At 42.8% G+C, this 22,886-nt stretch overlaps 1 protein-coding gene across 1 annotated transcript in view; it reads left to right on the top strand.

Annotated features, from left to right (window-relative positions):
- Window positions 1-22,637, top strand: part of LOC110499897 (transmembrane protein 263) — a 42,363-nt gene extending 19,726 nt beyond the window's left edge. The window contains exon 3 of the mRNA XM_021576959.3: window positions 18,743-22,637. Within this exon, the coding sequence (XP_021432634.1) occupies window positions 18,743-19,023 (281 nt within the window). The 3' untranslated portion in view covers window positions 19,024-22,637. The remainder of the gene's footprint in view (window positions 1-18,742) is intronic.
- The last annotated feature ends 249 nt before the right edge of the window (window positions 22,638-22,886 follow it).

Genomic DNA, 22,886 nt, shown 5'->3' with positions numbered 1-22,886 from the left:
CCGTGTGTGTTTGCGTGACTAACTGTACGTGTACTTGAATGAAGGCTATGTGACGTGTGTATAATGTCTTAGTGCTGGGTAGCTGGGAGAGGTCTGTATTTCACTATCTTACGTAAGGAGCGCACGACCTCAAACCTATTGCTCAGCCTATGACGAGAGTTTGTTTTTACAATACTGAGTGTGCAGGTAGCAAGTCAAATTTGACAGAAGTATAAATAATGAATGCAATCCGATATAAACACCGCCAGTATCAGAAATACAGGATCTGGCCTTGCTGCGAACATCTGAGTCGAGATGATTCAGTGTCCTATTTGAGACCACTGTAGGAAGGTCAAAGCTAAGCAAAACGGAGGTCGGTTTTAATGTTTTAGACTGCTTCTCATATGGCTCCTTATTTCCTTTGAAGTGCACTACTTTTGACCAGGGCCCATAGGATGCAGACTTAATGTGTTAATTGAGTGACAAAGACATAATAACCAGTCGTCAGGTCTAGATACGTGCGGCTATCTTTTAATTGCATTGCAGATACAGTGCCTTGCGAAAGTATTCGGCCCCCTTGAACTTTGCGACCTTTTGCCAATTTCAGGCTTCAAACATAAAGATATAAAACTGTATTTTTTTGTGAAGAATCAACAACAAGTGGGACACAATCATGAAGTGGAACGACATTTATTGAATATTTCAAACTTTTTTAACAAATCAAAAACTGAAAAATTGGGCGTGCAAAATTATTCAACCCCTTTACTTTCAGTGCAGCAAACTCTCTCCAGAAGTTCAGTGAGGATCTCTGAATGATCCAATGTTGACCTAAATGACTAATGATCATAAATACAATCCACCTGTGTGTAATCAAGTCTCCGTATAAATGCACCTGCACTGTGATAGTCTCAGAGGTCCGTTAAAAGCACAGAGAGCATCATGAAGAACAAGGAACACACCAGGCAGGTCCGAGATACTGTTGTGAAGAAGTTTAAAGCCGGATTTGGATACAAAAAGATTTCCCAAGCTTTAAACATCCCAAGGAGCACTGTGCAAGCGATAATATTGAAATGGAAGGAGTATCAGACCACTGCAAATCTACCAAGACCTGGCCGTCCCTCTAAACTTTCAGCTCATACAAGGAGAAGACTGATCAGAGATGCAGCCAAGAGGCCCATGATCACTCTGGATGAACTGCAGAGATCTACAGCTGAGGTGGGAGACTCTGTCCATAGGACAACAATCAGTCGTATATTGCACAAATCTGGCCTTTATGGAAGAGTGGCAAGAAGAAAGCCATTTCTTAAAGATATCCATAAAAAGTGTTGTTTAAAGTTTGCCACAAGCCACCTGGGAGACACACCAAACATGTGGAAGAAGGTGCTCTGGTCAGATGAAACCAAAATTGAACTTTTTGGCAACAATGCAAAACGTTGTTTGGCGTAAAAGCAACACAGCTGAACACACCATCCCCACTGTCAAACATGGTGGTGGCAGCATCATGGTTTGGGCGTGCTTTTCTTCAGCAGGGACAGGGAAGATGGTTAAAATTGATGGGAAGATGGATGGAGCCAAATACAGGACCATTCTGGAAGAAAACCTGATGGAGTCTGCAAAAGACCTGAGACTGGGACGGAGATTTGTCTTCCAACAAGACAATGATCCAAAACATAAAGCAAAATCTACAATGGAATGGTTCAAAAATAAACATATCCAGGTGTTAGAATGGCCAAGTCAAAGTCCAGACCTGAATCCAATCGAGAATTTGTGGAAAGAACTGAAAACTGCTGTTCACAAATGCTCTCCATCCAACCTCACTGAGCTCGAGCTGTTTTGCAAGGAGGAATGGGAAAAAATGTCAGTCTCTCGATGTGCAAAACTGATAGAGACATACCCCAAGCGACTTACAGCTGTAATCGCAGCAAAAGGTGGCGCTACAAAGTATTAACTTAAGGGGGGCTGAATAATTTTGCACGCCCAATTTTTCAGTTTTTGATTTGTTAAAAAAGTTTGAAATATTCAATAAATGTCGTTCCACTTCATGATTGTGTCCCACTTGTTGTTGATTCTTCACAAAAAAATACAGTTTTATATCTTTATGTTTGAAGCCTGAAATGTGGCAAAAGGTCGCAAAGTTCAAGGGGGCCGAATACTTTCGCAAGGCTGTATGTGTGCTGTGCTGTGGAAGAGGTTTGAGTTGACTGAGACTTGAGTCATCATCACCTCAGTTAACAGCACTGCTGAGCTCAGCATCGCCTTGCCTTGTCTTCCTGGAGACAACACCAGTTAGGAAGCACTGAGACAGAAGCTGAGACTGAGGCTGAGTGAGAGACAGGCTGTTAGGGTGAAGTATTTTCTTACGCTAATGTGGGGTGACGTGGAGGAGGCTGCATGGTGTCAAAAACAGTCGGTAAACAGACATTTTATTTTCAGGTATTTGAGGAACAGTGTGAAATCAGTCTACAATGTGTGACCAAATGTGTAATTCGGGGGTGTAAAATGCCCAGACCCTGTGAATCAAACTCTGTCTGAGATGTAAATAACAGGGTTATTTGTTGTCACATTTTGCCACCATTGCCTTTAGATGAGGTCAATAGTTAAATAAAAGTAATCCTTAAAAGTAATCCTTTTTTCCACAACAGTTATCTTACAAAGCATTCAATCTGGATACCTGTTGACTATCTAAATGATTGTGTTTGGTGTATACTTACCAACTATTTCCAAGTTGTGAACAATAACGGCCGATTCCACACCAAGGCCCAACAATATTTTTGGTATATATTTTTGGTATTATTCTGTCAATTCTCTCATAGAAACTTCAATGCTTTTTGAATTTTTATCAGATGTTTTTTTGATGAAAGTGCTCATTTTAGGCCCTTTTTAGACCTACATGCCTTTTGTAAGACCCTATGATCTGTGAACAACACATGATACATACAGCATTTTGGTGTCATTGTACTCCGTATAGTGTGCTCTAAAATATGGAGTGTCCATTAATTGATTAAATATTAACACTTTTAATATGAATACCTAAAAACGACCCTGTTCAATGTTCCAAAAATATATTGTTTGGAAGAATATATTCAGTGGGTTTTCTGCTAATTCTGAAGACATTACCCATTTTATACATAGAAATTGACATTACAGGTCATTAACTAATGACATCACTCCTTTAGGATTCCACATTCAGCAAATCACCAACAGAGGGAGTTCCCTTTAAATCCATTTTCCCATTCACTTTGTTGGTGGTGCTCATAAAATGTATCAGAACTTAAAAAGTAGAAGAGCACCCACTCTGGAAATGTGATGTAGGCCTACTTGTAGAGTATATTGTTTAAAACAATATGTTTAAAAATGAACAAAATCCAAAGTTCATATTAGTAATTTTGATGTTGAAGAAATGAATGTAATTTTTGTTTTCAGAATCTAGACATTCTCCATGTTTGAGAGAACAGTTTTACCAAAATGTTGTCTGTGTCATGTACCTTAAAGGATCATAGGTGACTCAACACCTGGATTCTGTCTTATGTAGCAACATTTCAATTCTGTTTTTCTACATTGGATAAAAGTAGAGACTCAGAGCTACAAAATGGTACATCATACACTGCATTTGAGGGACAATGGGAAAGTAATTCAACTTGTAAACTCAGTTTTGAGAAAATGCCATTTTAGTGTTTCGGTGAGAGAGCTCTTCTTTGTCTACACCCATTCAGCGTCATTTTACTCCCTCTTAAGCTTTAGCCCCAGCCACCTGACGTTAGCTAGGGATAGCTAACAGTACACTTTAGCTTGAAATGAAACTTGACTGGGGTGAATTAGAAACGTGTAATATCTCAAAATGTAGCTAGCTAACGCTAGACTATCTTACCCTTATACATCATCATGCATGATGGATGCGTCTCCCTGTCATAGATCCATACCACAAATAATAATGAATAATGAAATGAAAATGGCGCCGGAAGAAATGGCAGCAGTTTTAACGGGCGCCCAACCAATTCTGCTATTATGTGGGGGGGTTTCTCGTTATTTGTAACTTATTTTGTACATAATGTTTCTGCAACATATCTTACGGAAAAAAAAGAGCTTCTGGATATCAGGACAGCGATCACTCACCTCGGATTAGACAAAGGTTTTTTCTTCAACAAGCAGGTCGCACAGGACATTCTCCTAACACCCGCCAAGGCTAACATCCCAGTTATTTGCAAGAGGAGGAAGGATCAGTAGAAGGCGTCAATATTACTCACCAACGTGCAATCATTGGACAATAAATTAGACGAGGTACGATCACGAATATCCTACCAACGGGACATAAATAACTGTAATATCCTGTTTCTCGGAATCTTGGCTGAATGACGACATGGATATTCAGCTAGAGGGATACACTCTGCACCGGCAGGATAGAACAGCACACTCCGGTAAGACGAGGGGGGCGGTCTGTGCATATTTGTAAACAAAAGCTGGTCCACGAAATCTAAGGATGTCTCTAGATTTTGCTCGCCTGAAGTAGAGTATATTGTGATAAATTGCAGGGCACACTACTTGCCCGCACTCAGTCAGCTGTATAAGGAAATAAGCAAACAGGAAACCGCTCACCCAGAGGCGGTGCTCCTAGTGGCCGGATACTTTAATGCAGGGAAACTTTAATCAGTTCTACCAAATCTCTATCAACATGTTAAATGTGCAACCAGAGGGAAAACAATTATAGATCAACTGTACTCCACACACACAGACGCGTACAAAGCTCTCCCTCGCCCTCCATTTGGTAAATCCGACCACAACTCTATCCTCCTGATTCCTGCTTACAAGCAAAAATGAAAGCAGGAAGCACCAGTGACTCGGTCTATAAAAAAGTGGTCAGATGAAGCAGATGCTAAACTACAGGACTGTTTTGCTATCACAGACTGGAACATGTTCCGCGATTCTCTGATGGCATTGAGGAGTACACCACATCAGTCACTGGCTTTGTCAATAAATGCATTGAGGACGTCGTCCCCACAGTGACTGTTCGCACATACCCCAACCAGAAGCCATTGATTACAGGCAACATTCGCACTGAGCTAAAGGGTACAGCTGCCACTTTCAAGGTGTGGGACTCTAACCTTGAAGCTTATAAGAAATCCTGCTATGCCCTGCGACGAACCATCAAACAGGCAAAGCGTCAATACAGGGCCAAGATTGAATCATACTACACCGGCTCCGACGCTCGTCTTATGTGGCAGGGCTTGCAAACTATTACAGACTACAAAGGGAAGCACAGCCGAGAGCTGCCAAGTGACACTAGCCTACCAGACAAGCTAAATCACTTCTATGCTCGCTTCAAGGCAAGCAACACTGAGGCATGCATGAGAGCATCAGCTGTTCCGGACGACTGTGTGATCACACTCTCCGTAGCCGACGTGAGTAAGACCTTTAAACAGGTCAACATTCACAAGGCTGCGGGGCCAGACGGATTACCAGGATGTGTGCTCTGGGCATGTGCTCACCAACTGGCAGGTGTCTTCACTGACATTTTCAACATGTCCCTGATTGAGTCTGTAATCCCAACATGTTTCAAGCAGACCACCATAGTCCCTGTGCCCAAGAACACAGCACTTACCTCCGTAGCCATGAAGTGCTTTGGAAGGCAGGTAATGGCTCACATCAACGCCATTATCCCAGAAACCCTAGACCCACTCTAATTTGCATACCGCCCAAACAGATCCACAGATGATGCCATCTCTATTGCACTCCACACTACCCTTTCTCACCTGGACAAAAGGAAGACCTATGTAAGAATGCTATTCATTGACTACAGCACAGCGTTCAGCACCATAGTACCCTCAAAGCTCATCACTAAGCTAAGAATCCTGGGACTAAACATCTCCCTCTGCAACTGGATCCTGGACTTCCTGATGGGCCGTCCCCAGGTGGTGATGGAAGATAGCAACACATCTGCCACGCTGATCCTCAACACTGGAGCTCCCCAGGGGTGTGTGCTCATTCCTCTCCTTTACTCCCTGTTCACCCATGCCTGAATGGCCAGGCACGACTCAAACACCATCATTAAGTTTGCAGACGATGCAACAGTGGTAGGCCGGATCACCGACAACAACAAGACAGCCTATAGGGAGGAGGTCAGAGACCTGGCCTGGTGGTGCCAGAATAACAACCCATCCCTCAACGTAACCAAGACTAAGGAGATGATTGTGGACTACAGGAAAAGGAGGACTGAGCATGAGCACGCCCCCATTCTCATCGACGGGGCTGTAGTGGAACAGGTTGAGAGCTTCAAGTTCCTTGGTGTCCATATCACCAACAAACTTGAATGGTCCAAACACAGCAAGACTGTCGTGAAGGGGGCACGACAAAGCCAATTCCCCCCCAGCAAACTATAAAGACTTGGCATGGGGTCCTGAGATCCTCAAAAGGTTCTACAGCTGCAGCATCGAGAGCATCCTGACGGGTTGCATCACTGCCTGGTATGGCAACTGCTCGGCCTCTGACGCAAGGCACTACAGAGCCTCACTGTACATCACTGGGGCTAAGCAGCCTGCCATCCAGGACCTCTACACCAGGCTGTGTCAGAGGAACGCCCTAAAAATTGTCAAAGACCACAGCCACCCCAGTCAAGCCGGACCGGACTGACCAGCTCAAATAGACAAAAGCCTTTTATATGGCAGACCAATCCGAACTCATCTCTCGGCATGCCCAGCCCACTCATCTCAGCCAATCATGGCTAGTGGGAAGGTTGCTGTCTTTTCATGTGGCTTAACGAACAAGGCTAGCAATTTAATCATTTTATTCATATTTATAGATGGTATACAAATTTGTTATTAAGGCACATGCAAGTTCACATGTTCTTTACGTTCAAACTGCTCTCCTGTGATGTCGTGACTTGTGACAAATGCCTAGCTTCCTGAATCGGGTCAGGGGTCTTACAGGAGGCATGTATAGGTCTAAAAATGGCCTAAAATGGCCACCTTCATGAAAATTGTTTGTGATACAAATGTAAAGAGCATATCAAATGTCTTTCATCTCAATTAGCTTTCTATGTGAGAATTGCCAGAACAAATACCAAAAATATTTTCAGGCTACGCTATATCAGATGGCATGTTGTTATTCTTTGTTTCCTGTCTTCTCCCTCCACTAAGACACTGAGGTCGTGGTGGTAGTCTCCACTGCTCTCCTTGTTTAAACCTGTGGTTTGTCTTTACCCTGAGACCTTCCTGCCTGTCTCCATTCAATCTAAGGGAGAGGTTCAACTCTTATTCCCCTCTTTGCACCTTGTCCCAAATACTCTGAGGTATCGATTGAGAGAACAGTATGGTATTGATATCATTCTCTAGTTCCCAACCTGTGTGTAATGCAGAATAGTTTGATCACTAAACTGTGTTAAAGAAATAGGAAAAATCTAATCTACCAAAATACTTTATTGTGTGTGTGTGTGCGCGTGCGTGCATGCGTGTGTGCGTGCGTGCGCGTGTGTGTGTGCGTGTGTGTGTGTGTGTGCGTGTGTGCATGCGTGCGTGTGTGCGTGCGTGTGTGTTTGTGTGTGTGCGTGCATGCGTTCATGTGTGTGTGTGTGTGCATGCGTGCGTGCGTTCGTGTGTGTGTGTGTATGCGTGCGTGTGTGTGTGTGTGTGTGCGTGCGTGCGTTCATGTGTGTGTGTGCATGCGTGCGTGCGTGTGTGTGTGCGTGTGTGTGTGCGTGCGTGCGTTCATGTGTGTGCGTGCGTGCGTGGAGGACTCTGGCTGATCTGATGATTTTATTATGGACCAGTCAAGTGTGAAGTCACACTTTCCTAAACACAAGGATATTAAAGGTTTAGAGAGGCTAGCCGTATTTCACACAAAGCTCTCAAATAAATAAACACAGAAAAGTCCTGGTTAAATTTAGAATCCTTAGTTGAAACAATAACAAAGAGGACACCCCGCCCCTGTTTAGGTAAAAAGCTGAGGGATGTTCAACCACTTTCAAATTCATGAACTATGGATGCGACGACTGACCTTCCACGATATCCAAATTATAGTCGTAATCATGTTTTGAGGCTATACCGTGATTGTTTATATTGACATTCATTACAAACAAGTAAAATATTCTTATATTTGGGGTTCTGTTGAACTAAGCTCATGAGGCATTTACAGTGCCCTGCGAAAGTATTCGGCCCCCTTGAACTTTGCGACCTTTTGCCACATTTCAGGCTTCAAACATAAAGATATAAAACTGTATTTTTTTGTGAAGAATCAACAACAAGTGGGACACAATCATGAAGTGGAACGACATTTATTGGATATTTCAAACTTTTTTAACAAATCAAAAACTGAAAAATTGGGCGTGCAAAATTATTCAGCCCCCTTAAGTTAATACTTTGTAGCGCCACCTTTTGCTGCGATTACAGCTGTAAGTCGCTTGGGGGTATGTCTCTATCAGTTTTGCACATCGAGAGACTGAAATGTTTTCCCATTCCTCCTTGCAAAACAGCTCGAGCTCAGTGAGGTTGGATGGAGAGCATTTGTGAACAGCAGTTTTCAGTTCTTTCCACAGATTCTCGATTGGATTCAGGTCTGGACTTTGACTTGGCCATTCTAACACCTGGATATGTTTATTTTTGAACCATTCCATTGTAGATTTTGCTTTATGTTTTGGATCATTGTCTTGTTGGAAGACAAATCTCCGTCCCAGTCTCAGGTCTTTTGCAGACTCCATCAGGTTTTCTTCCAGAATGGTCCTGTATTTGGCTCCATCCATCTTTCCATCAATTTTAACCATCTTCCCTGTCCCTGCTGAAGAAAAGCAGGCCCAAACCATGATGCTGCCACCACCATGTTGGACAGTGGGGATGGTGTGTTCAGCTGTGTTGCTTTTACGCCAAACATAACGTTTTGCATTGTTGCCAAAAAGTTCAATTTTGGTTTCATCTGACCAGAGCACCTTCTTCCACATGTTTGGTGTGTCTCCCAGGTGGCTTGTGGCAAACTTTAAACAACACTTTTTATGGATATCTTTAAGAAATGGCTTTCTTCTTGCCACTCTTCCATAAAGGCCAGATTTGTGCAATATACGACTGATTGTTGTCCTATGGACAGAGTCTCCCACCTCAGCTGTAGATCTCTGCAGTTCATCCAGAGTGATCATGGGCCTCTTGGCTGCATCTCTGATCAGTCTTCTCCTTGTATGAGCTGAAAGTTTAGAGGGACGGCCAGGTCTTGGTAGATTTGCAGTGGTCTGATACTCCTTCCATTTCAATATTATCGCTTGCACAGTGTTCCTTGGGATGTTTAAAGCTTGGGAAATCTTTTTGTATCCAAATCCGGCTTTAAACTTCTTCACAACAGTATCTCGGACCTGCTTGGTGTGTTCCTTGTTCTTCATGATGCTCTCTGCGCTTTTAACGGACATCTGAGACTATCACAGTGCAGGTGCATTTATACGGAGACTTGATTACACACAGGTGGATTGTATTTATCATCAATAGTCATTTAGGTCAACATTGGATCATTCAGAGATCCTCACTGAACTTCTGGAGAGAGTTTTCTGCACTGAAAGTAAAGGGGCTGAATAATTTTGCACGCCCAATTTTTCAGTTTTTGATTTGTTAAAAAAGTTTGAAATATTCAATAAATGTCGTTCCACTTCATGATTGTGTCCCACTTGTTATTGATTCTTCACAAAAAAATACAGTTTTATATATTTATGTTTGAAGCCTGAAATGTGGCAAAAGGTCGCAAAGTTCAAGGGGGCCGAATACTTTCGCAAGGCACTGTATAAGTTATATTCATCAACAATCAATGGGTATATACAGTGGGACAAAAAAGTATTTAGTCAGCCACCAATTGTGCAAGTTCTCCCACTTAAAAAGATGAGAGAGGCCTGTAATTTTCATCATAGGTACACTTCAACTATGACAGACAAAATGAGAATAAAAAATCCAGAAAATCACATTGTAGGATTGGCAAGACGACACTAAAGATCTGCTAGAGAAATGTTACAGTAGGTAGATCTTGTCTGTTATAGCAGCGTGGAGCTCTTGGTTGTGTAATCAGTATTCCCATGAAGATGTTATGAGGTAGTTACTATGCAGGAGGAGAAGGAATGGTCTGAGTGAGAATCTGTATATTGTACAGGAGAGGTATCCTGGGTTTCTGATTCACCAGGGTCCACTGTAAAACACACAGATGCATGCAGACACACACAGAGTAGAGGAGAGAGATGATGCCATGGCAGCAGAAGCAGCAGCTCCCAGCTGCAGTTCACATTAAATCTAGTCTCTAATTGTCTAGTGTGCGTGTGCGTGTGCGTGTCAGTCTCTAATAGACCGTCTGGACTCAGTGAGTCGCCACACTGCAGTATCTGGATTCTCTTCCTTCTTGGGTGGCATCCCAAATGGTACCCTATTTTCTATATAGTGGACTACTTTTGAGCAGAGCCTATGAGGACTATGGTCAATTTTAGTACACTGTAAAGGGAATAGGGTTTCATTTGGGACGTAACCTCATCCCCTCAGACTCAGCAGAGGCTGAATTAGCCTGCAGGCTGCTAAAGCTTCCTCCCCTGGTAGAATTGAACTAGCCTACCATACAGGTATGATACCCTCAACAGGTTGATTGGCTAGTCCCTAATATCTGGAAATTCCCTATGTAGTGCGCTACTTTTGAGTAGAGCACTGGTCAAAAGCAGTGCACTACATAGGGAATAAGGTGTGATTTTGGACACAGGCATTATCTTTGTTTTATGGGATTATTATTTATGGCAAGCATTACGGCAGGCATACCTTACCTCTGCAATTTACTGGCCTCCTGATAGAGATTCCTCACTAAGAAGAAACAAGGGTTTCATCCCAAATGGCACCTTATTCCCTATGTAGTGCACTACCTTAGACAAAAGTAGTACATTAAATAGGGAATAGAGAATATTTTGAGACGCAGACAAGGATGGTTTTAAAGGTTGTTCCAGAACACAGACGGTGAGGGACTATTTGGCTCCATCAGAATCTGGGTTTATTATCGGCCCGTGACATTAGTTTGTATGGACCAATCAGAAGCAATGAACATGGTGTATATGGTGTTTCACATGCTCACTGCAGAGGATGCAAAGAAAGGCTGCTGTTTAGAGACTAAATGAATGTCAAAAGGTAGATTTCTTTACCCTATGTAATTTATACATTTACATATCATTAATCATTCGATTGTTTTCTACATTATTATAGCCTTAATAGACTTGTACTTGACAGTGTTGATGAAATAAGAATGTTAATTTGCTGTGACCGTAAAGGCCTGAATAGTGGAGTGCTGCAGAGATGGTTTTCCTTCTCGAAGGTTCTCCATCTCCACAGAGGAACTCTAGAGCTCTGTCAGAGTGACCGTCGGGTTCTTGGTCACCTCCCTGACCAAGGCCCTTCTCCCCCGATTGCTCAGTTTAGCCGGCGGGCCAGCTCTAGGAAGAGTCTTGGTGGTGCCAAACTTCTTCCATTTAAGAATGATGGAGGCCACTGTGTTCTTGGGGACCTTCAATGCTGCAGTCATTTGTTGGTACCCTTCTCCAGATCTGTGCCTCGACACAATCCTGTCTCTGAGCTCTACGGACAATTCCTTCGACCTTGTGGCTTTGTTTTTGCTCTGACATGCACTGTCAACTGTGGGACCTTATATAGACAGGTGTGTGCCTTTTTCAAATCTTGTCCAATCAATTAAATTTACCACAGGTGAACTCCAATCAAGTTGCAGAAACATCTCAAGGATGATCAATGGAAACAGGATTCACCTGAGCTCAACTTCGAGTCTCATAGCAAAGGGTCTGAATACTTATGTAGATAAGGTATTTCCGTTTTTTTTTTTTATACATTTCCAAAAAATTCAAAAAACCTGTTTTCGCATTGTCATTATTGGGCATTATGTGTAGATGGCTGAGGATTTTTTCATTTTTTAAATCCATTTTAGAATAAGGCTGTAACGTAACAAAATATGGAAAAAGTCAAGGTATCTGAATACTGCCTTCTTAAAACCTTTAGGTCCCAAACCACTGATGCGTGTTCCTACAGACCAACATCAGGCTAATGTTTTGGGAGTTTGTTCCTACTTCCTACAGACCAAAATCAGGCTAATGTTTTGGGAGTTTGTTCCCAACAATGTTTTGGGAGTTTGTTCCCAACAATGTTTTGGGAGTTTGTTCCCAACAATGTTTTGGGAAGTTTGTTCCCAACAATGGTTTGGGAGTTTGTTCCCAACGATGTTTTGGGAGGTTGTCGTACAAACGAAGACGTTCCAGAATGTATCATTTGTGTTGTCTGAAGCCCTGTTTAGAGCCATAGTCATATTAGATATTAATAGACATGACAACAGCAGTGTGTTAATGTTTTGTGTTTGATGGCAACATGATGTACGTCTCCAGAGGATTCATACAGAATTCCTTGTACTCTGTAGATGTAGCACGTTATGGTGTTGCTTAGGAGGTGCGGTTGTGACATTCTACTATTTGTATTTGTATTTATTATATATCCCCATTAGTTCCTGTCAAGGCAGCAGCAACTCTTCCTGGGGTTTATTATGGATCCCCATTAGTTCCTGCCAAGGCAGCAGCAACTCTTCCTGGGGTTTATTATGGATCCCCATTAGTTCCTGCCAAGACAGCAGCAACTCTTCCTGGGGTTTATTATGGATCCCCATTAGTTCCTGCCAAGACAGCAGCAACTCTTCTTGGGGTTTATTATGGATCCCCATTAGTTCCTGCCAAGGCAGCAGCTACTCTTCCTGGGGTTTATTATAGATCCCCATTAGTTCCTGCCAAGGCAGCAGCTACTCTTCCTGGGGTTTATTATGGATCCCCATTAGTTCCTGCCAAGACAGCAGCAACTCTTCTTGGGGTTTATTATGGATCCCCATTAGTTCCTGCCAAGGCAGCAGCTACTCTTCCTGGGGTTTATTATAGATCCCCATTAGTTCCTGCCAAGGCAGCAGCTACTCTTCCTGGGGTTTATTATGGATCCCCATTAGTTCCTGCCAAGACAGCAGCTACTCTTCCTGGGGTTTATTATGGATCCCCATTAGTTCCTGTCAAGGCAGCAGCAACTCTTCCTGGGGTTTATTATGGATCCCCATTAGTTCCTGCCAAGACAGCAGCAACTCTTCTTGGGGTTTATTATGGATCCCCATTAGTTCCTGCCAAGGCAGCAGCAACTCTTCCTGGGGTTTATTATGGATCCCCATTAGTTCCTGCCAAGGCAGCAGCAACTCTTCTTGGGGTTTATTATGGATCCCCATTAGTTCCTGCCAAGGCAGCAGCAACTCTTCCTGGGGTTTATTATAGATCCCCATTAGTTCCTGCCAAGGCAGCAGCTACTCTTCCTGGGGTTTATTATAGATCCCCATTAGTTCCTGCCAAGGCAGCAGCTACTCTTCCTGGGGTTTATTATGGATCCCCATTAGTTCCTGCCAAGGCAGCAGCAACTCTTCCTGGGGTTTATTATGGATCCCCATTAGTTCCTGCCAAGGCAGCAGCAACTCTTCTTGGGGTTTATTATGGATCCCCATTAGTTCCTGCCAAGGCAGCAGCAACTCTTCCTGGGGTTTATTATAGATCCCCATTAGTTCCTGCCAAGGCAGCAGCAACTCTTCCTGGGGTTTATTATGGATCCCCATTAGTTCCTGCCAAGGCAGCAGCAACTCTTCTTGGGGTTTATTATGGATCCCCATTAGTTCCTGCCAAGGCAGCAGCAACTCTTCTTGGGGTTTATTATGGATCCCCATTAGTTCCTGCCAAGGCAGCAGTTACACTTCCCGGGGTCCAGCAACATTAAGGCAGTTATATACAATATAACTTATTACATTTCATAACATTTTTCACAACACTTTGTTTTCCCTCAGGCCACTACTCTACTACCACGTATCTGCAATGCAAAATCCATGTGTACGTGTGTGTGTGTGTGTGTGTGTGTGTGTGTGTGTGTGTGTGTGTGTGTTATCATGTGTATGCGTGTGTCTGTGTGTGTCTGTGCCTGAGTGTGTGTCTCTTCACGGTCCCCGCTGTTCCATAAGGTGTATTTTGATCAGTTCGTCCTATATACACTATAGCTCACCGCCCAGGGATGAGATGGTACTGAGTGTTAGTGACAGTTGGTGTTGGTGTCTTGTCCTCCAGCATTGTTCATGAGAAGCCTCTGTTTGAGGGTTGACAGCAAAAAAGAGACCTAGGGCACTTTTCCCAAATGGCACCCTATTTCCTATATAGTGTGCTACTTTTAACCAGGGCCCTTTGCGGTGCAGACCTACCCTCTGCTGTGGCTATGAATACAGGTCTACTACAGATCTACCACCATTCAGAGCCGCAGGTTGACGTGGTAAAGATGGTGACAGTGTGTAGGAGGTGCTGTATGGATGTGCTTCTTTCAGCCACAGATAAAGATGTCTAAAATAGCATAATGGTAACAGCCCTGCCAACACACTTGTATTTGTTTATTTGTATTATTATTTGTACCTTGACAGGGAGTCATACTGAGACCAAGGTCTCTTTTATAGATGAGCCCTGTATCAAACATACACATCAATATACACTTAATGGGTGGCATGTGGCCTAGTGATTAAGAGGTTATTGTAAATTGATGTGTGTAGGGAAGGGAGATACTTCATCCGTTGCACAACTGAACACATTCAACTGACATTCATCTTCGCAATGAACCTCTTTATCAGAGAGGTGCAGGGGGCTGCCTTAATCCGCGTCCACAGTATCGGCGCCCGGGGAGCAGTTGTTTTTCTGGGGTTAACTGCCTTGCTTAAGGGCAGGATGGCAGATTGTTCCAACTTGCCGGCTCTGGGATTCGAACCAGTGAGCTTTCGGTTACTGGCCTATCACCCGTAAAGGGCCTATCACCCGTAAAGGACCCTATGTCGTGGAAATTTCCTATATTTACCAAATCATGGGAGCAAACCACACACACAAGTCAGAGTTAGTTATAAAAGTCCATCTTTAATTATATAAGCTCTATAGCATTTTGACTTTCAACAGTTCAGTATCTCTAATGAAAAGTTGAGAGTCCCCACACAATGGCAAAATGGGATCCTTTATAGCAAAGATCACACATAGTCAGACAGCATAGACATAATTCATCGTTCAGCTTTGTCTCCTTTCCCAAACCCCAGAACCATAAACCAATCCTCCATATCAACAGGCATATATCAAATTGTCATTTAGATACAACCCACTCTAAATACAAACTCACGGAGAGGAGAGTGAGGCTATAGGTTAAGATAAAAGGGAGCATGAGAATGATTCCAGACACTGCCACACATGATGACACTTTGACCTCTCCCCTCTCTGTGGCCCATGCAACTTAGTTTTGACATAGAACAGGGAAGTGCAACCTCGCCACAGCATTATACAAAAATACCATTCTGATGAGAAGTAACTTACACCCATTTGATGAATATAAAACATCTTACATATGTTACCAACAAATTCTGAATCTTCCACGACACCTATCACCCGTAAAGGACCCTATCACCCGTAAAGGACCCTATCACCCGTAAAGGACCCTATCACCCGTAAAGGACCCTATCACCCGTAAAGGACCCTATCACCTGTAAAGGACCCTATCACCCGTAAAGGACCCTATCACCCGTAAAGGACCCTATCACCCGTAAAGGACCCTATCACCCGTAAAGGACCCTATCACCCGTAAAGGACCCTATCACCCGTAAAGGACCCTATCATCCGTAAAGGACCCTATCATCCGTAAAGGACCCTATCATCCGTAAAGGACCCTATCACCCGTTATCACCCGTAATAAAACGTTGTGTGCTATGATAAACTGCATCCAGTGCCTTCAATACAGTGGCACCTGTATTCATATAAATAATATCACCATAGTCAATAACCGTAATGAACGTTTACTGAAGGATTTGTTTTCTGCTGTTTCACAATAGGCCCTATTCCTATAAAGGAAGCCCATTTCATTCTAAACTAACTCATCAATATGTTTTCTGAAAGATAGCTTATCTTCAATCCAGACACCCATATATTTAAAGAGACAGAATTTGTTGTCGTGCCTACAAATTAATACGCAAGCTGGTTTTTATATATATATATATATATATTTTAAATGTAACCTTTATTTAAATGGGCAAGTCAGATAAGAACAAATTCTTGGCCTACCCCGGCCAAACCTTGACCTGGACGACGCTGGGCCAATTGTGCGCCGCACTATGGGACTCCCAATCCCGGCCGGTTGTGATACAACCTGGAATCGAACCAGGGTCTCTAGTGGCGCCTCTAGCTCTGAGATGTAGTGCCTTAGACCGCTGCTCCACTCAGGAGCTGTCACGACTTCTGCCAAAGTCGGTTCCTCCCCTTGTTCGGGCGGCGCTCGGCGTCACCCAGTTTTGCTCTCCTGCACCTGACTTCCCTGCCGCCAGTTACGCACTCCCTTACAGGAGCCCATTATATCTGTACTTCATGTGGATAGGAAGCTATTGAACATTTGGCCTATATTCTATTGTAGTAGGCTTATTCCAGGTTTCTATTGAATAGGAGGCCTACTGAATATTATTTGTTAAGGTGGGGAGGAGGAGGAGCAGGAGGGAGGAGGAGGATAAGGAGGGAGGAGGAGGAGGAGCAGGTGGGAGGAGGAGCAGGATCTTAAGTTTTTTTTATAAAGACATTGTCAGTGTAAAAAGGGATGACATGAACAGCTCACTCTGGGTTGAGTGTCTCTCTCCAACTCACCCCTCGCTAGTTACCACAGTACATTAGTTAATGCATGTTTTGTCAAGCCAAAAGGGGGTGGGAGGGGAAATGGAGCTGGAAGACATGCAAAACTGTCACCTCAATGTTCTGCTTGGATTGAGAGGGGGAAATAAACAGAACTGTCTCAAATCATGCAAAGATGTGACAGGGACTACTTTATCTGCTAGGATGGAGTGGTATATGATTTTTGGGCTATGGGGAGATTGGGTAATGTGGCCGTAAAGGCCTTTTTACTGCACAGTGCAGTCAGTGGACTAGATTCACCCAAAAATGACAATGCATTAATCAGGGAATGATAATGACTTCACTAGACATTTATTAGTGTGGTACACTTTGGAGAGTACCATTACAAGTTCAAGGACCTCTCTCTCTCTCGCTCTCTCTCTCTCGATCTCTCTCTCTCGCTCTCTGTTTAGTTTATTTTAAAAGCTCTTTCTGTCCATATTTTATGACACATTTTAAAGCCTTGGCCTATGACTCAGACAACCACTTTAGTGCCCTTCACTTTGAAAGTCTGTCAGCTGTAAGCAGTGAAAACAACCATGGACATGCATTGTGGTTCAGTACAGCCACACGCCATACATAGACCATAAACACCATAACCCATTTTATAGGTGCCTTTATTTTCCCCAAGCTGTAGAGCGAAGTTTCCACTAATAAGCTTTTTATTTTAAACAGGCTTGTATTCCACTGTGAAGGAAAACTGTCCCTATTATTAGTGACCAGGTGGTAAACCCTAGCAATTATATTGTGACTTAAATAGAAGATGCTAACAGAATGAGAGATAATAATGTGAACTCTTGAGTCATCAGCCAGGTCATGTAGACCTGAGGCTTTAGAGCAGACAAGAACGTTCTCCTCCATCCCTAGGTACATTTAACATTTGAGTCATTTAGCTGAAGCTCTTATGCAGAGCGACTTACAGGAGCAATTAGGGTTGCGTGCCTTGCTCAAGGGCACATCGACAGATTTTTCACTTAGCCGGCTCAGGGATTTGAAACAGCAACCTTTCGGGTTACTGGCCCAATTCTCTAACCGCTGAGCTACATGCAGATATAAATATCAGATATGTGATATATGTGTCTTCATATTGAGATGTTGTACTTTAGGGAGGACCACTGACTACAATAACTCCAATACATCAATCTTACATTTCCCAGCGTCCCTTTGCATCCCAAATGGCACCCTATTCCCTACATAGTGCACTACTTTTGACCAGAGCCTAATTAGGCCATTTGGCATTGATGGGATTGATGGATTGGCGTTATTGTAGTCAGTGGTCCTGTTTGTTCCTCTGAGGGACTGGAATGTTAATCTACCTCTATAAACACCATTGAGAAAACGCATGGAAAGCTTTCATCTGGAACTTTCTTTCAGGCACCTAGACACAAATGATGAATCTATAAATTGTTTTTTTTACGCTCTCTTTGTCTTTCTCTTGATCTCTTTCTCTCTCTCTCGCCCTTTCCCTGCCTCTCTCTTTCTCTCTCTATCTATATATCTATCTATCTCTCTTTCTCTCTCTCTCCCTCTCCCTTTCCCTGCCTCTCTCTTTCTCTCTCTATCTATATATCTATCTATCTCTCTTTCTCTCTCCCTCCCTCTCCCTTTCCCTGCCTCTCTCTTTCTCTCTCTATCTATATATCCTCCCTCCCTCCCTCTCCCTTTCCCTGCCTCTCTCTTTCTCTCTCTATCTATATATCTATCTATCTCTCTTTCTCTCTCCCTCCCTCTCCCTTCCCTGCCTCTCTCTTTCTCTCTCTATCTATATATCCTCCCTCCCTCCCTCTCCCTTTCCCTGCCTCTCTTTCTCTTTCTCTCTCTATCTATATATCTCTCTTTCTCCCTTTCCCTGCCTCTCTCTTTCTCTTTCTCTTTCTCTCTCTATCTATATATCTATCTATCTCTCTTTTCTCTCCCTCTCCCTTTCCCTGCCTCTCTCTTTCTCTTTCTCTCTCTATCTATATATCTATCTATCTCTCTTTCTCCCTCCCTCCCTCTCCCTTTCCCTGCCTCTCTCTTTCTCTCTGCCACCATTCCCCCCTGCAGACGGAGAGAAGGACCACCCTAAGACCGAGGCGGGGGTCATCTGGAGGGTGACCGGCGGTCTCTTCAACATGACCAAAGGGGCGGTCGGAGCGACATGGGGAGGCGTGGCCTGGGTGGGCTGTAAGAGCTATGACATCACCAAGACGGTGGTGACCAGCGTGCCGGCCGCCGGCGTGGGATTGGTCAAGGGCAGCGTTTCCATGGTGACGGGGGGAGTGGGGGCGGTAGGGTCTGCTGTAGCCAGTAAAGTTACACCAAAGAAAAAGGACAAGTCTGATTAGACCTAGACCCAACTACCACCCCATTGCTACAGTATAGTTTATAAATGTCTCCCTGTCTCTCTGCTGTGTTTAGGTTCCATCTGGTTACTATGGGGAACCATTCAGAGTTGAAAAAGGCACAAGTAACTCAGATTTCCGTGTAAATCATTTGTTGACGTCAATGGGCGATTTGCACTGAAATCTGAGTTAAGGTTGCGGATCTCAAGTCAGAATACTGCCCTAAGGAAGCATTACAGAGGGGGATTATGGGAATGTTCATTTGTTAGGATATAGGAATTGACCAGAATGTTGAACTTACTGCCGAGGTACTCTTGAGAGGGATCTCATGTCTTTTTGGTTAATCATGGTCTGGGTGGGGAAGGTCATGATAATATGAAGACAATCCACAATCCACAAAAATTTGGTAGCAATTCAGCAAGGACACATCTACTCATTTCTCAAAAGCTTGAGGTTATTTAAATTCTTCCAGTTTTACTATGAAAAGGTATCTTTACATTGACAAGTATTAAAACAAAGTGAAAGGTACTTCACACAACTTAATTTAATCAGTTTGACATCAGTGATTGGGGAATACACACCAAACAATGTGTGTATGTGAATATGCTACAGCATTAACCATGTCTACACTGTGTTTCTGATCAATTTGATGTTATTTTAATGGACAAAAAATGTGCTTTTCTTTCAAAAACAAGGACGTTTCTAAGTGACCCCAAACTTTTGAACGGTAGTGTATATGTTATAAAATATATATGTGAAAAATAGGCATATGATTCCTATCGATGCAGACAAAGAAGGTTAGAGGAACCTTGCAGTAAATATTTTCATTGTAATGCAGGTGTTTTTAGATTAATGCTTGATGAGTTGGAGATGTGGTCAATTATTGCATAGAAACGGACAGAAGAAGTCATGGAAATGACATTTTTACGTACATGATACATATACCAGCAGATGTCCTGAGCTGTTTAAATAAATAAAGCACCATTTCACCAACAAAGAAACACGCACATTTAAAAATATATATATTTAACCTGGCAATTCAGTTAAGAACAAATTCTCATTTACAATGACAGCCTACCCCAGCCAAACCCGGACGACGCTGGGCCAATTGTGCGCCGCCCTATGGGACTCCCAATCACGGCCGGTTGTGATACTGCCTGGAATCGAACCAGGGTCTGTAGTGACTGCTCTAGCACTGCCATGCAGTGCCTTAAACCGCTGAGCCACTCGGGAGGCCTTAAAGTTAAGAGATGGCTGAGTTATTGATAAAACAGGAAATCCATGTCCATTTAAATATTTTGTGAATCCACTCCACAATGGCCTATCAAAGACATGACCATGATGAACCTCGTTAAGTTTCAAGCATCATAGTTCATGCGTACGTCACAAATGGCACCCTATTCCCTTTATAGTGCACTACTTTTGACCAGCACCCATAAGGCTGTAATCCAAAGTAGTGCACTGTACAGTAAAGGGAGTAATGTGCTATTTGGGACATAACCCATTTCATTCACTTATATGTACTTTACTCAAGTGTATGTTTATGTTCCTTCATTTGCATTAGATCAGGTACCGCGGCCCAAAAACGGAAAAATGAATAAATAACAACACATTTAAAAAATGTGAACTCAGTTGGGGTCTCAACTGACTGTTGAGAGTAAGAATAGTAGAATACACATGGTGCATTTTTTACATGTGGTTGTGCATCAGCAGTTTTTGTCACTGACAGTCACTGACAGTCACTGAATTAGCCCGTGTCAATTTAAATGTTTTCGATTTGTAAATTAGTCTATCCCAGCTATCTAAACCTGTAGTAATCATGGTCAAATTACAGACTGAGGGTGCCCATGGATATTAACCAAATGTTTAGAATTGCAGGAAATTAGCTTAAAAACTGCAAATCTTTCTCTCCGCCCCACAGCAAAATGAGTAGAATTGCATGGAATTAGTTATAAAATTGCAAAATGTTCTCTACTCCACATGGCGAGAAGTAGAATTGCATCAAACTTATTTTAAAAGTACAACATTTTCTCTATATATTGTATTGTCTAATTGCAGGAAATTAACAATAAAAAATATCTATATAGATTATCTCCACTGTCAAGAGGGGGGCCACTAACAACAAAATGTAGCTCTGACTACATGTGTGGGTACGCAGACCCGCTAGCCACTGCAGCTTTCAGATTTGTTGTGGCCCCCACCCCCATCAAAGGTGCCCATCCCTGCATTGCATTTATAAATACTGATAGATAGTTGACACTGACATTCCCAGAGTAGGAGGGACAGTTGAAAACACACATGCCTTTTCTTTCTATGCTTTCCAATCACGTCTAGCCTTGGTCCCAGTCTGTTTGAGTTCACAAGATGATATAAACGGATCTGGGACTAGCTAATTCACTTCCACATTGTTACGTGTAATCCTGAATTACTGTCCATTCTGATCAGAGAATAAAAGTAGATGGCCAATTTCTTCCCACTGGACAAATACTGGTTGAATCAACGTTGTTTCCACATTTCAACCAAATAACTCAATGTGATGACGTCATCAACACAGAAAACTGATTGGATTTGAAAATAGTCATCAGCGTAAGGTCATTTCGTATTTTTTTTTCCCCACACGACTTTTAACCTAAATCAAATGACATCGTGAAATGTTTTGTTCATTTCACGTTGAATTCACATTATTTGACAACTTGACCACATGTAAATCGAAACTAGACGTCTGTTCCCAGTGTGCTGTTTGTTCTCCTTTTCGGGTTTGGTTTCTTACGTTTCTATTTGAACAGTCACTGTGAGGACATTTTTATTTGAAAATAAATAAAGAGAAAACAACTTGGCATGGTATTTCCACACCCTCACATTATGCATCGCATGTTTCAAGAGGTCGTTTTTCCTTCTTCCTGAACACAATATGCTGTTTATTATTATGACAAGTCTCACCTATTTTATTTTAATGCTGTTTCATCTTGTCCTGTCTTTACTGTTTTCATCGGGACACTTCTGCTAGTTAATATATGTCTTGGAGACTCTGTTACTATAAACTGGGATGGGGCCCTGGTCAAATATAGTGCACTATACACCAAGTGTACAAAACATTAAGAACACCTGCCTAATTTTGAGTTGCGCCCCCTTTAGCCCTCAGAACAGCCTCAATTCGTCGGGGCATGGACACTCCAAGGTATCAAAAGCGTTCCACAGGGATGCTGGCCCATGTTGACTCCAATTCTTCCCACAGTTTGTAATCCTCTCAAACCGGTGTGACTGGCACCTACACCCATACCGCACTTGAATCTTTTGTCACCCTCTGAATGGCACAGATAAACAATCCATGTCTCAGTTGTCTCAAGGCTTAAAACTCCTTCTTTAATCTGTCTCCTCCTCTTCATCTACACTGATTGAAGTTGATTTAACAGGTGACATCAATAAGGGATCATAGCTTTCACCTGGATTGACCTGGTCAGTCTGTGTCATGGAAAGAGCTGGTGTTCCTAATGCTTTGTCCACTCGGTGTATATTGAATAGTGTGTCATTGGGGTCGCAGTGTTTTTGTCTATGATAGAACTATTTTTGCAAAAACTGATGCTGTATTCTATAAATAAAGCTACTCTGTATTTTAATTGCAATTTGTTGCATTTTATTTGGTCGCTCAAAAAGTGAATACTGCTTTATGTTTCAGTCATTTAGCAGATGCTCTTATCCAGAGTGGTTACATTTCTGTACTTTATCTCCATACTGGTCCCTCGTGGGAATCTAACCCACAACCCTGGCGTTGCAAGTGCCATGCTCTGCCAACTGAGCCACACGAGACCCCTCTGCTCTCTCTCTCTACCCTCACCCTCAGAGGAAGTTATGTATCCAGCTGATGG

This window comes from Oncorhynchus mykiss, chromosome 2, assembly GCF_057628025.1.
Source record: "Oncorhynchus mykiss isolate SJ-2025 chromosome 2, ASM5762802v1, whole genome shotgun sequence".
Taxonomy (NCBI): Eukaryota; Metazoa; Chordata; class Actinopteri; order Salmoniformes; family Salmonidae; genus Oncorhynchus; species Oncorhynchus mykiss.
Note: the sequence above shows the minus strand (reverse complement) of the source record. Positions and strands in the feature narration are given on the sequence as shown.